General features: G+C 41.6%; 1 protein-coding gene across 1 annotated transcript; it reads left to right on the forward strand.

Annotated features, from left to right (window-relative positions):
- Positions 1 to 898: 898 nt before the first annotated feature.
- Positions 899 to 16,838, forward strand: LOC115111354 (guanine nucleotide-binding protein subunit alpha-14-like). Its single transcript, XM_029637315.2, has 7 exons — positions 899 to 1,040; positions 11,799 to 11,983; positions 12,165 to 12,319; positions 12,793 to 12,921; positions 13,040 to 13,166; positions 13,578 to 13,731; positions 14,001 to 16,838. Exons 1-7 carry the CDS (start codon positions 917 to 919, stop codon positions 14,186 to 14,188), a joined length of 1,062 nt encoding a protein of 353 aa, XP_029493175.1. The 5' UTR covers positions 899 to 916; the 3' UTR covers positions 14,189 to 16,838.
- Positions 16,839 to 16,858: the final 20 nt, after the last annotated feature.

The following is a 16,858-nucleotide window of genomic DNA, read 5'->3' on the forward strand; positions in this document are numbered from 1 at the left end:
CGACACAGTCGATAGCGCGCCGGACCCTCGAAGGTCGAGGGTTTGAGACCTACTCCCTGCTGTTTCATTACAATACTGTAGAAAATGTAAATCCTGGACACTCCAATTAGCATGATATGTTATGTTTCATATGGTATGTATTAATTTGTGGATGTCCATCATCCATATCGTATGATGTTACGAATCACAATTCGTATGTTATGTTCAGAATTGCAATTCATGCAATATGTTACGAATTTTCAGAACACATATTTTACAAATTCCAATTTGTTGTGGCTAACATTAGCTAGGTGGCTAACATTAGCATGGCTTGGAGTTAGGGGTAAGGTTAGGGTTAGGTTACTAAGTAGCTGCAAAGTTGCTAATTAGCTAAAATGCTAAAGTTTTCCTTGATGAGATTCGAAAACACAACCTTTGGGTTACTAGATGTTCGCTAGGAGTTAGGGCAAGGGGAAGGGTTAGCTAACATGCTAAGTAGTTACAAAGTTGCTAAGTAGCTAAAATGGTCCATGATAGGATTTGAACATGCAACCTTCGGGTTGCCGGATGTTGGCAGTATACGCCCAACCAACCATCCACCCCACTTTCACTTTTGCCATAAGTAACCTTCTGTCTTATGTAACCATACCAAAAATAACATAACATACTAATTTGAGTGTCCTGGATTTGCCTTATTAGGTCGAGTCTATGAGACCAGGCTGATACTTGAGTAAATGAGGGATACAAAGTGGGTTACCTGTATGTAACCATTCCGCCGGGTATCTACTGTGTGTAAGGCGCGCCCGTCCCCGCCACGCCCCCGTGGAGATGCGTCCTCCTACGACCGTGGAGTTCAGATGTACCAGAGCCCCATGTAATAGTGACTGCTTCAATGATAATCATTGCTCGTTAATTTTACGCCTGCAAAGTTTGGTTAATGATGGCTGGATGTTGTATGTCGGCCGATGAGAAGGATAATCACAGAATCAATCAGGAGATTGACAGGCAGCTGAGACAGGACAAGAAAGACTCGGGCAGTGAACTCAAACTGCTGCTATTAGGTGAGAGCTGTCACATCTGTCAAGAAGTGCACACTGCTTAGTGCATAGCCTAGGGTCCTAGGCTACTTAGGTAAAGCCTGGACCACACGTGTAAAATCAGGTGAAGAAGGGAGCAGTAGGCTATCAGTGTTGAAGACGTACCAATTTAAAGTTAGAATAATAGTAATATGTAGTAAAATGTCAATAGTGTGCAGACATGGGAGCGCATTAGTTTTAATATTATTTTACTCATTTGGTGTCGTCATAGCGGTCTCTGATTTATGCTCAGATTAGCTCAGGTGCAAAAATTTGCGCCTTTTTTCAATGTTGAATTGAAAGAAATGGATGGCCTCACTTTCAACTTCGACAAAAACTAACTATCTGGGAAGCTTTTAATTACGAGATTCTGGTGGCTTGCGTTGGGCCTTGGCCACAACGAAGTGTTTGTAGTCGCAGGTAACTGGTGTATCGGAGTTATGCTCTCATGCAAAGCCATGCAAATACAGCCGCGAGTCTCATATCAGTTTTGCCTGATCAACTCTCCTCGAAAGTGTGCTCTAAACTCAAACACAAAAGGCTAGCATGAAAAAAGAAAGCTTGCAATGCACATGCCCATGATAACTCGTATTAAAATGTCAAACTGGATATTTTATGTTTCTACTCCCATAAGGGGATTCCTACGTCTTCACCAGGTAAACACAAAACACGTTATAAAGCCATATATTATCGTTAAGAATACATCCGAATTGATCATGTTTATAACTTGAATATCTTTGTTTGCCATATAGCCAACAAGCATAGTTAGGCTTTAAGTGAATACATTGTTCTGTGCTCTCCTGTCCTGTGTGTGCGTGAGAGGCAGCGAAGTGTGTGAGCCACTACAGTTGAAGTCGGAAATTTGCATACACCTTAGCAAAATATATTTAGTCAGTTAACAATTCCTGACATTTAGTCCTAGTAAAAATTCCCTGTCATAAGTCAGTTAGGATCACCACTTTATTTTAAGAATGTGAAATGACAGCATAATAGAAGAGAATAATTTATTTCAGCTTCTGTCCACAAATTTTCTATAGGTTTGAGGTCAGGGCTTTGTGGTGGTCACTCATACCTTGACTTTGTTGTCCTTAAGCCATTTGGCCACAACTTTGGAAGCCTGCTTGGGGTCAATGTTCATTTGGAAGACCCATTTGCGACCAAGCTTTAACTTCCTGACAGATGTCTTCAATATATCCACATAATTTTCTTTCCTCATGATGCCATCTATTTTGTGAAGTGCACCAGTCCCTCCTGCAGCAAAGCACCGCTACAACGTGATGCTGCCACCCCTGTTCTTCACGGTTGGGATCGTGTTCTTCAGCTTCCAAGCCTCCCCCTTTTTTCTCCAAACATAACAATGGTCATTATGGCCAAAAAACGTTATTTTTCTTTCATCAGACCAGAGGACATTTCTCCAAAAAGTATGATCTTTGTCCCCATGTGCAGTTGCAAACAGTAGTCTGGCTTTTTTTTATGGCGGTTCTGGAGCAGTGGTTTCTTCCTTGCTGAGCGGCCTTTCAGGTTGTCTATAAAGGACTGTGGATATAGATATTTTTGTACCCGTTTCCTCCAGCATCTTCACAAGGTCCTTTGCTGTTGTTCTGGGATTGAGTTGCACTTTCCGCACCAAAGTATGTTCATCTCTAGGAGACAGAACGCGTCTCCTTCCTGAGCGGTATGACGGCTTCGTGGTCCCATGGTGTTTATACTTGCGTACTATTGTTTGTACAGATAAACATGGTACCTTCAGGCATTTGTAAATTGCTCCCAAGGATGAACCAGACTTGTGGTCTACAATTTTTTTCTGAGGTCTTGGTAGATTTCTTTTGATTTTCCCATGATGTCAAGAGGCACTGAATTTGAAGGTAGGCCTTGAAATACATCCACAGGTACAAATCTAATTGACTGATGATGTCAATTAGCCTATCAGAAGCTTCTAAAGCCATGACATCATTTTCTGGAATTTTCCAAGCTGTTTAAAGGCACAGTCAACTTAGTGTATGTAAACGTCTGACCCATTGGAATTGTGATACAGTGAATTATAAGTGAAATAATCTGTCTGTAAACAATTGTTGGAAAAATTACTTGTGTCATGAACAAAGTAGATGTCCTAACCGACTTGCCAAAACCATAGTTTGTTAACAAAAAATGTGTGGAGTGGTTGAAAAACGAGTTTTAATGACTCCAACCTAAGTGTATGTAAACTTCCGATTTCAACTGTACATGTCCCTAAAGATATCATTAGACCCGTGACTGGCCACAGTAAAACTCGTGGGAGACATTCAGCACATGATGAAAAGGGTTCCTGGTCCAGATCTACATATGATCACCATGTGTATTGTAACACTTTCATATTGCACAGTCAAGGGGCTATTCTACAGTAACAGAATTAAGTTTTGACTCAGTTCTTTCACTTTGAAATGTATGCCAAACATAAACCATTGATTTCAAAGTGTAACAAACCATACAACTCTATGCATGATCCTAAGCATGATGGGATGTTTTAATTGCTTAAATAACTCAGGAACTACACCTGTGTGAAAGCACCTGCTCGCAATTTACTCAACCTGGTCTCAGGGATAGACATAACATACCCTGGGTTTATTAGCGCGGAAATCGACTCTGCCGCTTGAGCATGCTTTTGCGGACAATGTTTTACAATTTCCACTGAAAAATGTACAAAAACTAATTTATTGGAAGAACTGCGCAGATGCAAACTTTCGTAACGGAATCACGGTAAAATCTCCCTCAGGTTTTATACGACCACCTTTTCCAATACCTGCTCCGAATTAAGGGTCAAAGATGTCTGCAGAAAGAATGGGGTGTCAGCTATGACATGTCACCTTGTACAGTGGAGTAGAGTATAGTTCAGCACAATACACTACATTCTATTCACTGTACTACTGTATCATATTGGACTGTACTCTTCTGTGCGCTACTTACGGTACAATACTGTGGTGTACTTTACTGTGCCCTACTCACTGTACTATCTAAACTTGATTGGTTCAGATTTAGTCCTGTCCAGTCTGTCTCTGTCCAGTCTGTCACAATTTTTCAACCCTTGTATTGGTCAGCCTGTTGCGTGCTTTTGTGTGTGTTCCCAAACAAGAACCAGTTGTGCTCTGAGGCGACAACAGACACACCGGTCTGATGTTGGTGGGATTTGGAGGATGATGGAGGCAACAGAGGAAAGAGCCTCAGATCCACAATGTTCCTTCCACCAGATGGCTGATGAGATACGATGGCACGACTGCCATATTGCATCTCCATCCCAAAGCCCTTGCTTGGAAGTGTACTTTGCCAGACTGTCAAGAACCTTGCCCTCATCCAGGCCAAAGTGGCGAGACACGGTAGTGATGACACCATACGCCTTGTTGATCTCTGCACCAGACAGGATGCTCTTGCCAGCATACTTGGGATCCAACATGTACGCTGCGGTGTGTATGGGCTTCAAGCAGAAGTCTTCACGCTTTTTGATGTATTTCAGAACTGCAGTTTCCTCTGCTTGGAGCAACAGTGAAGTGGGCAGGGCAGTACGGATTTGTCTTACATTTGCAAGCAGAGTCTGAACATCAGACAGGATGGCATTGTCTCCCTCAATCTGTGCAACGGCTACTGCTATAGGTTTCAGGCTGCTTACCACTTTCTCCCAAAATATATCATCCAGGAGGATCCTCTTGATGGGGCTGTCCATATCGGCAGACTGTGATAAGGCCATTTCTTGGAGACTCCTTCCCCTCCAGGAGACTGTCAAACATGATGACAACACTACCCAACAGGTGTTGCTGGGCAGCTTCAATGTAGTGCTCTTATTCTTCTCACTTTGCTTGGTGAGGTAGATTGCTGCTACAACTTGATGACCCTTCACATACTTAACTATTTCCTTGGCTCTCTTGTGGAGTGTCCTTGAGGAGCAGATTCAATGCAAGAGCAGCACAGCCAATGGGTGTGATGTGAAGGTAGGACTCCTCCACTTTAGACCAAGCAGCCTTCATGTTCGCAGCATTGTCTGTCACCAGTGCAAATACCTTCTGTGGTCCGAGGTCGCCTTCAGCTCATCTGCAATGTAGAGACCGGTGTGTCTGTTGTCCCTTGTGTCTGTGCTCTTGTAGAATACTGTTTGAGGGGTGGAGATGTAGTTAATTATTCCCTTCCCACTAACATTCGACCACCCATCAGAGATGATTGCAATACAGTCTGCTTTCTCTATGATTCGCTTGACCTTCACCTGAACTCTGCATCCAGCAAATGAGTAGATAAAGCATGTCTGGTTGGAGGGGTGTATGCTGGGTGAAGAACATTAAGAAATCTCTTCCAATACACATTGCCTGTGAGTATCAGAGGTGAACCAGTTGCATACACAGCTCAAGCAAGACATTCATCAGCATTTCTCTGACTACGTTCCTCCATTGAGTCAAACAAACTTCGGATTCCAGGAGGACAATGAGCTCTTGCTATCAATAAGGTGTCTGATTCATAATTTTCACCTCAAATAGAACTAGAGGGACTTTTGTCAGACGTTGCTTGTTGTGCTGAGGGAACTTTAAGCACTTGGCCAGATGATTTTGCATCTTTGTTGCATTCTTCACATATGATTTGGCACAGTACTTGCAAATGTACACAACTTTTCCTTCTACATTAGCTGCAGTGAAATGTCTCCACACATCAGATAGTGCCTGTGGCATTATCCTGTAAAGGTTAGAATTTTTTTTGTAAAAAAACAACAACATACAATTGCATATACAGATAAATAGTTAAGCAGCTAGATTAACTCCTTTTGTAAGATACTTAAAAAAAAATGCAATGTATGGAAACAGGCGAATTAACACTCCTAAGTTAGCAGACTCAAGCAAGCTAAAAACCCAAATGGTAGCAAAAACTAACAAGCAGAAATTGTTAACAAGATAGAAATGATTTAAACACACTTTGCTGTAGGCTACTATTTACTAGTTAACAAAAAATTATGTATGTCATATAAAATATATCCACCCCACCCAGTATTGTAATCAAAATGTATCAGAAAGCATGTAGTCCTTGGCTCAGACAGTGTAGTAGTGTGGACTCAATAGCATCTCATTGGTGTGTAAGATCTTGAAAATCAGCTGTACATGTGATGGAAGAACACACTGGGTTGCAATTCCATTGAATTGTGACATATTTTGGTTAAACTATCCCCAAGACCTAGCATTGCCTTATGTGTATCCCACAAAAAAGGTTCACTGTTATGAGCTAACTTTTTTTGATGAATTTAAGCACAATTCCTAAAACCATGGAAAATGTCCGGAAATTTACTGTAACGTTTCCGACCCTTTGCAACCCTAGGTGTCCACATTATTTTGTATATATAGTATATCTTAAAGATGTGTGGGTTTCTGGTAATGGAAATACAAGGCACAAGGTAATATTTCTTAAACTTACAGAAGGTAAAGATTTTCTCCAAAACAAAATATATGTGTTGATATTAGTTGGCAGGGGTCTTTACGTCAACATTATTGTGTATTTCTGATCCATTTAAGACTATTTCTGGTATGATGTTTTCTAAGAGCCCTTTTCTATCTGTTTTATCTAGAAATCAAAACCTTTACTTTTTGGGAAAATGGTTGGAAAATGTGTCTATGCCTTCACTTCCCAAAAATATAGTCTTAGCTGTCATTTGACACCAAATGTAATATTTTCCTATGAACTTGTTGGTGCTCGATGGAAATTCCCCAAGGTAAGTGAACCACCACTGTTTTACACCAACATCAGCTACAGCCTCCTCATACTTCAGTGAGAGACTATACAGACTCTGTGGCAGGGATTTGTGTAGGCTACTGTCCTCACACCTCCTAAGAAAGAGGAAGTGTAGGTGTGTGTGTGTCTGTTCCTGTGGTCAATGTGGCAGGCTGGGTGGTTATGGTAATGTCTAATGCCTACAGCAAAATACTCCTCCCTGTGGGAGAGAGGCCAGCTGGGCAGACAGTCAGAGAGACAGACAGACAGAGAAACTGACTGGTGGTGGTAACCACATGGGTAATGGTATGGTAAATCAAATCAAATTGTATTGGTCACATACACATGTTTAGCAGATGTTATTGCGGGTGTAGTGAAATGCTTGTGTTTCTAGCTCCTACAGTGCAGTAATATCTAACAATTTCACATACCCCAACCAGAAGCCATGGATTACAGGCAACATTTCTATGTCACATAATGGCGCCGGAGAAGAAGGCAGATGTTTTATGTGTCCCCAACAAATTGTGTTTTTTTTGTTAGTTTATTTGTGTTTTTTTGTATATTTATTTTACATATTATGTTTACTTATTTTGTACATAATGTTGCCGCTACCCTCTCTTCTGACCGAAAATAACTTCTGGACATCAGGACTGCGATGACTCACCACGGACTGGCAGAATCTTTTTTTTCATTTAACGAGTCTGACGAGCCCGACGCGAACGATATACTGCATTCCCAGGAACAGGCCCAGAACCCCGTGATTTGTGTGAAGAGGTGGATAAAAAGGGGCCAAAGGGCGGGCTGAGAATTTGTAGGTGATCTAATAAACCCCCACTTCCTTCCATTTTGCGAGCAAACGTGCAATCTTTAGAGAATAAAATAGATGACCTACGAGCAATATTAAACTACCAACAGGACATTCAAAACTGTAATATCTTATGCTTCACCGAATCGTGGCTGAACAGCTGGCTGGTTATACGCTGTACCGGCAGGATAGAACAGCAGCGTCTGGTAAGACAAAGGGTGGGCGGGCTATGTGTTTTTGTAAATAACAGCTGGTGCATGACATCTAAGGAAGTCTCGAGCTATTGCTCGCCTTAGGTAGAGTATCTCATGATAAGCTGTAGACCACACTATCTACCTATAGAGTTTTCATCTGTATTTCTTTTTCGTAGCTGTTTACATACCACCACAGTCAGAGGCTGGCACTAAGACAGCATTTATAGTATAGCTGTATTCCGCCATAAGCAAACAAGAAAATGCTCACCCAGAGGCGGCTATCCAAGTAGCCGGGGAGTGTTCAGTGAAACTTAAATCCGTTTTACCAAATTTCTATCAGCATGTTAAATGTGCAACCAGAGGAAAAAATACTCTGGACCACCTTTACTCCACACACAGAGACACATACAAAGCTCTCCCTCGCCCTCCATTTGGCAAATCTGACCATAATTCTATCCTCCTGATTCCTGCTTACAAGCATAAATTAAAGCAGGAAACACCAGTAAAGTGATCAATAAAAAAGTGCTCAGATGAAGCAGATACTAAGGACTGTTTTTCTATCACAGACTGGAGTATGTTCTGGGATTCTTCCGATGGCATTGAGGAGTACACCACATCAGTCATTGGCTTCATCAATAAGTGCATCGATGACGTGGTCCTCACAGCAAAGTGTCAATACAGGACTAAGATTGAATCATACTACACCGGCTCTGGCGCTCGTCGGATGTGGCAGGACTTGCAACCATTACAGACTACAAAGGGAAGCACAACCGAGAGCTGCCCATTGACACGAGCCTACCAGACAAGCTAAACTACTTCTATGCTCGTTTTGAGGCAAAAGGCCCATGAAACCTGCATGAGAGCATCAGCTGTTCCTGAAGACTGTGTGATCACGCTCTCCGCAGCCGATGTGAGTAAGGCCTTTAAACAGGTCCATTCACAAGGCCGCATCGCCAGACAGATTACTGACATTTTCAACCTCTCCCTGTCTAAGTCTGTAATACCAACATGTTTTAATGCCTGTGCCCAAGATCAGGCCTTGATAATGGAGTTGGAGCCGTGCGTGACTACGCAGTCATGGGTGAACAGGGAGTACAGGAGGGGGCTGAGCATGCATCCTTGTGGGGCCCCAGTGTTGAGGATCAGCGAAGTGGATGTGCTGTTTCCTACCTACACCACCTGGGGGCGGCCCGTCAGGAAGTCCAGGACCCAGTTTCACAGGGCAGGGTTCAGACCCAGGGCCTCGAGCTTGATGATGAGCTTGGAGGGTACTATGGTGTTGAATGCTGAGCTATAGTCAATGAACAGCATTCTTACACAGTTATTCCTCTTGTGAAGCCCATTTTGTGACCATCATATTCATATCTGTATTCCCAGTCGTGAAATCTACAGATTAGGGCCTAATTTAATTCATTTAAATTGACTGATTTCCTTATATGAACTGCAACTCAGTAAAATATTTGAAATTGTTGCATGTCGTGTTTATACTTTTTGTTCAGTGTGTGTGTGTATATAAATAGGTAATTCATATTATCTTTCAGGTGTGAAGGTCCTAATGAATGGATTTAAGTTTGTATATTACAAAAAATGTATAGAACTCATTGTATTTATTTGGAAAACTACATGCACATTCTAATCTCAATTGCAAATGGATGGATCAACCCATCTTCAGTAAAGTGTTTAAAACATAAATAAATAGAACATTTATATTGTATCTCTATGGCTTATTAGGCCATGAGGGTAAGTGCAAACTCCAGGTCCCTCTCTGACTGCTTTGGTCAGTTATACATGCTAACTCTCTCTTTGATTGGTCAACTTAATATTCACAAGTGCCTATGGCCTCTGATTGGTCATTGTCAGGCACAAGTCCCTGCCCATTATGTCTTCTGGATGGATCTGTGTGGGGTGGTGGCTATTTGAGTACACACTTTCATGTTGTTCTCATTAGAATATTGACTGGCTAGTTTTTGAAAGTAAAATTCATTCAATAGGCTTTAAAACATATCTACATATGTCTGCAAATACAGTTTCCTTAGCAACAACTCATTTATTTGGTTTTAGTCTCTTGGAAACCCCCTAGAGCTCAACACATACAGACACACTGTCCAATTAACTTGAAGAAGCATTTTCGAAGTCCACTTCCATTGCCTTCCAAGGGTAGCTGAAAATGAATGGCTGGAAGGAGGGTGTGTGTTTCAGTGAGGTGCATTGGGGTTTAAGTCTTCATAGCAGACTAAAGACAGAGGAGACCCAGCAACAGAGAAACTGTCTTCTGTACCTGTTGGGGTCTGGTGTTTGTTGGCAACAATTATCCATGCTGACATGTTTAAATCCTGAGTGGCTCCAGGAATTGTGAATAAAGGGTGGCCAGGAATGAGCCTGTCTGTCTTCCTCTCAGAAACAAAGCAAAAAAGATTGCTAACCAACCTGGTCTCGGAGCATTTCGTATCATGTACGTAAATCCGAGACAGTCCATTTAGTTTGATATGTTACTATATTACGTGTAGTATATGAGACCAGGTTAGGGAGGGCCTTACCGGTAGGGATATTGTCTCATCGCGCACCAGCGACTCCTGTGGCGGGCGCGCTAACCAAGGTTGCCAGGAGCACGGTGTTTCCTCTGACACGTTGGTGCGGCTGGCTTCCGGGTTGGATGCGTGCTGTGTTAAGAAGCAGCGTGGCTTGGTTGGGTTGTGTATCGGAGAACGCATGACTTTCAACCTTCGTCTCTCCGGAGCCCGTACGGGAGTTGCGATGAGACAAGATAGTAGCTGGATTGGATACCACGAAAAAGGGGGTAATTTTTAAAATATTTTTTATTCTGAAACCCTTCATACAGTATCTTAATACCCCCTTAATACCCCACTATTCAAAGAGTTGGGTTGACGTATTAGGCTTCTAAGAGAAGGACAAATGTAATTGCTTTCATGGAGGACTGGCTTGACAACACAATTTATTTTCATCATGAGCAAAAGCTATTGGTTTTGTACCCAAAGCTGCAAAGAAAATGTTGTGATCAATTTAATAAATGCAAGCGACCAGAAAAATGTATGAAAGGGTGTGGCAGTAGCAGGAACAGTGGCATCTAGTGGACAAAACCTAGTATTTCCACACTAATTCATGCTAAATAATGCTAACCACTTCAATTGCACATTTTTCTAAACAGGGGAAAAAAACATGACCAAATTCACAGATAATACATTACAAAGGATGAAGAAGCAAAACTCCAAACCGCACCTCCATACTACTTGTCAGACATATAGAACTGATACTGGTTGTTGGGTGGGATGTGGGGGGTCCGTGGGTGGCTTTGAACTAATTTATTGGATTCCTCAATGGAACGAGGACGTTTGGTCCAAATCAGATGTTGGGTCCTATATTTGCTTATATTTGGCTCCTGAGTGGCGCAGCAGTCTAAGGCACTGCATCTCAGTGCCAGGGGTGTCACTACAGACCCCTTGGTTTGAATCCAGGCTGTATCACAACCAGCAGTGATTGGGAGTCCCATAGGACGGAGCTCAATTGGCCCAGTGTCGTCCGGGTTTGGCCGGTGTAGGCCGTCATTGTAAATAAGAATTTGTTCTTAACTGACTTGTCTAGTTAAAAAATATATAGATATATTCTGGTAGTCACTCCCTGTTTCAGTAAAAAAATTAAATAAATTGTGCCCATAACAGACAGGTTCTGTTATGGTGGTAGAGGTACATTTAGGTTCTGTTGAGGAACCTTGTCAAGGATCTCTCCAGGATCATTATCTAGAGCTCACATCACAATAGTTATTGTATCCATAGAGATGTTGTTCTTGGTCACTGACCAGGCCAAGAAATCTAAGGAGCTGGCAGGAGCAGCTGGGAAAGGAGATTGAGAATGTGTGTGTGTCTAAATGTGAATAGGGCTGTAATAGGTGATTATGGATTTTGGTTTGTTTGTCCAGATGCTATCCTTGTCTGGATATAGTGCCTTGCACTTCTTCAATTACCCATATATTCCTTCCTTCCCCATCCTCAACTCACCCCTCTCCCCTTTTACCAGGTGCTGGAGAGAGTGGGAAGAGCACCTTCATTAAACAGATGAGAATCATCCATGGCGCCGGCTACTCAGAGGAGGACAAGCGAGGCTTCACCAAGCTGGTGTACCACAACATCTTTACTGCCATGCAGTCCATGATTCACGCCATGGAGACCCTCAACATCCCCTTCTTGGAGGCCCAGAATAAGGCAAGAATCCCAGCCACATCACACCTCAGGTCTGCTTCCGCACCAGCTGATCACGGAGCCAAGGACTTTTCCAAAAATAAACTCAATTTTAGTTTTAATTTGTGAAGAGTTTTAAAGCATTTTGCCTTGCGTGCCCTAATGAACACCCCAACCATCTTGTTGTTTGCTCGCTCCCTCCCAGGGCTATGCCAGCATGTTGAGTGAGGTGGAGGTGGACATGGTGAATGATCTGGAGAGAGGCCATGTGGACGCCATCAGGAGCCTGTGGAGGGACGGTGGAGTGCAGGAATGTTATGCCCGCCGCAGGGAGTACCAGCTATCCGACGCCGCCAAATAGTGAGTAGACATAAGTCATAGGGCAGGAGTTGCTCTTAACCTGATAATGATCAGGAAAAAAACACAGGCCCTGGTTATGGGCTATAACTAGGGCCTGGAGTTTCTGGTCAGGTAACAAAGACCACATCTCTATTGACAAAAGTAATTACACTATAACGTAAGACTGCAAAGCCATTCAAAGAACATTAATTAAAGATTAAATCTGTGCTGCTGCAATTGTTTCCCCCTGCATGTCCTGGTAGAGAACTAAATCAATCTTTACACTGGAATGTAAATTTGCTGCCAGCATGCTGTTATTACATGGACAATGTTAAGACTCTAGCTGAGTCTTTCAAAAGGACACTCTTTTGGGGGCATATACTGTACCAGTCTGAAGTTTTTAATTCATTGTTTGTAGTATTGTTGTTCTTTTTTTTTCTTTGGGTGATCACACAATTCCCATAAACATATTCTCTTTATGCTGTGTTGTTCAGTTATCTGAGTGACCTGGACCGGATCGCAAAGGCCTCCTACCTTCCCACTGAGCAGGACATCCTGAGGGTCCGAGTGCCGACCACGGGAATCATCGAGTACCACTTTGACATGGAAGAAGTAATCTTCAGGTGAGGGGAAACTTTGGTTCTGTTAATGATGCTCCTTCTCCAATCTCAACTGAGCACATGTTTTGAGGAAACACTATTACCAACAAGCAACGCTCCTAACATTGGCTTGATGTGACAGGATGGTGGATGTGGGGGGTCAGAGATCAGAGAGGAGGAAGTGGATCCACTGCTTTGAGAACATCACATCCATCATCTTCTTGGCCGCGCTCAGTGAATACGACCAGGTGCTGGCTGAATGTGACCAGGTGAGCTCCCCGTCAGTCAGAGCACAGTGTTCAGGCACTGGACATATTTTACTGATACACCTGTGGGCCGCATCCATGAGCAAACATGCTGTTGTGTAAAATTGGTAAGTAAAAGTCAATTGTATCTCACACATTATGTGAGATTATAAACTGGGTGGTTTGAGTCTTGAGTTCTGATTGGCTGAAAGCCGTGGTATATCAGACCGAATACCACAGGAATGACAAAACATGTAGTTATACTTCTCTAATTACAATGGTAAACAGTTTAAAATAGCAATAAGGCTCCTCGGGAGTTTGTGATATACACCATGGCTGAGGGTATATTGGCCATATACCACGCCTCCTCTGGCCTTATGGCTTAAGTATGGGCTTTCATATCCGCTTACTATACATGCATTGTCTGTCCCCTAGAACTGTATGGAGGAGAGCAAAGCACTCTTTAAGACCATCATCACATACCCCTGGTTCCAGCAATGTTCTGTCATCCTATTCCTTAACAAGACCGACATCCTAGAGGAGAAGATCACGCACTCCCACCTTGTCAACTACTTCCCAGAATACACTGGTAAGCTCTAGTAGTGTTTGTGTGACCGCTATTCTTATCAGTATAGTAAGAGAACCCATTAGTTAACACACACGACCAACCAGGTATCAAACCCAGATGGCCACATGACTCAATGCCATGTTAGCCCACTGAGCTAAAGCCTAGGCATTCGTTGTGGGAGCTAACACAGGTTTTCAGGTCTCAAGCAAGGTTACTCATCAAAAGAGGGCAGTTCACCGAAAAACCTCCGCTACGCATGCACACACCATAACTAAAGCTGTTGTTTCCAGGGCCGCAGAATGACCCTAAAGCAGCCAGGGAGTTCATCCTGAAGATGTACCAGGAGCAGAACCTAGACAGACAGACTGTTTACTCCCACTTCACCTGTGCCACTGATACAGAGAACATCCGCTTTGTCTTTGCTGCTATCAGAGAGACCATCATCAAAAATCACCTCAAGGACTTCGCCATTATTTAGAGGAGAGCCAAGGCTCCTGTGAGGTTAAGAGACATCTAGCCTGGTCCCAGATCTGTAGCATGTGCTCTAGACAACTCCTCTAACTGTCATTGACATGAGTTGGTTAAAGCGCATACAGATCTAGGATCAGGCTAAGAGACTTGAGAGTATATGTATAAGGTTGGAAAGTTAGATTGATGCGGTAGAAGAAAATGCTTTGACTGCAAGATTTGTAGCATGGTTTGGAACCGGTTCAGGGAACAGAACCGAAAACCGGACAATAACATTTTTCAAGGAACAGAAACAGAACTGGTAATGAAAGTGATCCATACTGTTCCGGAACAGAACCGTTATTTGAAAAGCATGGGAATCAGTTAATAACGTTATTTTACGTTCCAGGCATTTTTGTTCTATTCTCACAAAACACAAAAATGCACCTATGCAAAGCCCTCACTCTGTCACTCAGAAACGTTTTCCAGTGTTTGCCTGCAAGCTGAGAATCTTTGCCAGTGTGGGTGCGTGCTTAGGCTACCTGCCCCTCCCCCATCAGAAGCATAGGATTCTGTACTGATGTTACAAACATGATTCAGAAGATGGGGAGAGACATTTTTAATTAGCTAGAGAAGAACGGATTAACTTTTTATATGCTAGTTAAGGATGCTATGTGCATTGTTGTAACGTTTCACGTAGGATTTATTAACTATAAAAAGTGTTTCATTCTGCACACTCAAGCTTGTTAGCTAGCTCAAAAGACATTCAAAGTTCCTCCATAAAAGCCGCTCCTCCTAGGTATAATTCTGTGGACCTAATTCAGATAATGCATGTCATAACAAGATGCCCAGTGCTTCAAACCTCCTCCTCAACACTCTCTCTTCCCAGAGACCCTCAGTTGCATCTTGGTCCATAGGCTACACTTATCTGTCAATCACGCATGTAAACAACTAGCTTGCCTGCTCTATCTGCACTGTTTGTTGAAGTCATTTAATTAGACTTGTACATACAAAACTGATGATTTCACAGATTTAAAAAAGGAACAGAAAGGAATGATATAAACCAGTACTTTTTTGGGATTCGAACTGGTTCAGAACTTTATTTTGCTGTTCGGAACAGTAGAATGGAACAAAAAAAAGTGTTGTTCTGTTCAGAACGAAACGATTGGAAAATCATTTTGGTTCCAACATGATTTGTAATGCTGTTTTTCTGTCCAGAGTGCTTTTGTTAGGTTGAGCATCTATACCATTTGGAAATAGTATCTGAATAAAAACCATCAGATCACTAAAGAGAGAATCTCCTGTACATATATTTTTGAAAGAAAGAAAAGTCTACTCACTGTGACGAGGATGCCAAAGTATTTTTTTAACGTAAAATATATTTTTCTTGTATCGTCTTTGTCGTTCTTTGAAATGGATGATTTGAATTGATTTATCTTGTATAGAGGAAGGAGTTAAGTATAGCACCTTTTGATTTACAACAAAAAAATAACAGTAAAACTATGATCTATCTACAGGTTTGGGGAGTAACTGATTACAATTTTGGACAGGTAACTACAAAAACTAACTGTAATCAGTTACGTTAACAGCAAAATAATGTAATCAGATTAGATACTTTTGAAAAACTAAAAGACTACTTCTTGGATTACCTAAAATTTTTAGAGGTGCAAGATTAAGTTTGTTCCACCTGAGCGAGCCTGACCTCACGTCAGAGACCACTATGACACACCAAATGCATTTGATGGATACTTTTTGTCTTCTTCTAATGACTTTTAAGGGGACAATAATTCAAAAGTATCTGAAAGTAATCAGATTATGTTACTGAGTTTGGGTAGTCAATAACTTAAAAAACTGATTACAATTTTGGACAGGTAACTAATAACTGTAATGGATAACATTTAGAAAGCAACCTACCTAACCCTGTCTAACACTCCTCAGTGAGCACTAGTGTGATGAGAGTGCAAGTGGAATTGTGAATTCATTATTTGGCCAAGTCTTTTACTTGTTTAAATGTGAGAAAAGCAACACTTGGCTGAAAAAAATGCAATTTGTTTTGGTTTTCATACAGATACGGTATTTATATATTATTTCAATACATCACCATATATCTAAACAGTGAAGAAAGCGTGCATGTTTTAGCCAAGTAATCTGTCCAAAGTGCCTTGCGAGAGGAATAACATAGGGACAAAATTTTCAGCAGTGAGGATTCACCCCTAAGTGTATATGTATTCTAACAATAACAGATTTTTGGTCATGAAAGAATTCTGTTCATAAATTGTTGTGACTATTTTCTTATTCATTATGTGCATCTGTTATTTTCTACATTGTTTCTTTCAAAAATAAATTCAAGATACATTTTGTTACGTTTCAATAAATTGTTACAGTAGTTAAATGTAGACTTTTATTGATTAATGTACTGCATTGTTGAGGGAGCTAGCACATAAACATTTCATACCTGCCTTAAACTGTGCCAAATAACATTTTATTTGATGTAAAATCTTTATTGGTGCGTGTCAGTAAAAAAAATGTCAAGCAGAACTGGGGGATAGACATATACAGTGCCTATAGATCTATACCACCTTTAACATTTTTTTCACATTTTGTTGAGTTGAAGTGTGACAGATATAGATTTAATTGTAAAAAAAAGTAATTGATCTACACACAATACCCCATAATGAAAACCCCCCACAAAAAATATGTT

The sequence above is a fragment of the Oncorhynchus nerka genome, linkage group LG27 (assembly GCF_034236695.1).
Source record: "Oncorhynchus nerka isolate Pitt River linkage group LG27, Oner_Uvic_2.0, whole genome shotgun sequence".
Lineage (NCBI taxonomy): Eukaryota > Metazoa > Chordata > Actinopteri > Salmoniformes > Salmonidae > Oncorhynchus > Oncorhynchus nerka.

What these genes read in the sequence shown, in the direction of transcription:
- LOC115111354 (XM_029637315.2), top strand. Translation starts at nt 917, where the DNA reads ATGATGGCTGGATGTTGTATGTCGGCCGATGAGAAGGATAATCACAGA. An exon ending in ACTCAAACTGCTGCTATTAG is followed by an intron (nt 1,041 to 11,798) that starts GTGAGAGCTGTC and finishes CCCTTTTACCAG; the next exon opens with GTGCTGGAGAGAGTGGGAAG. An exon ending in CTATCCGACGCCGCCAAATA is followed by an intron (nt 12,320 to 12,792) that starts GTGAGTAGACAT and finishes TGTGTTGTTCAG; the next exon opens with TTATCTGAGTGACCTGGACC.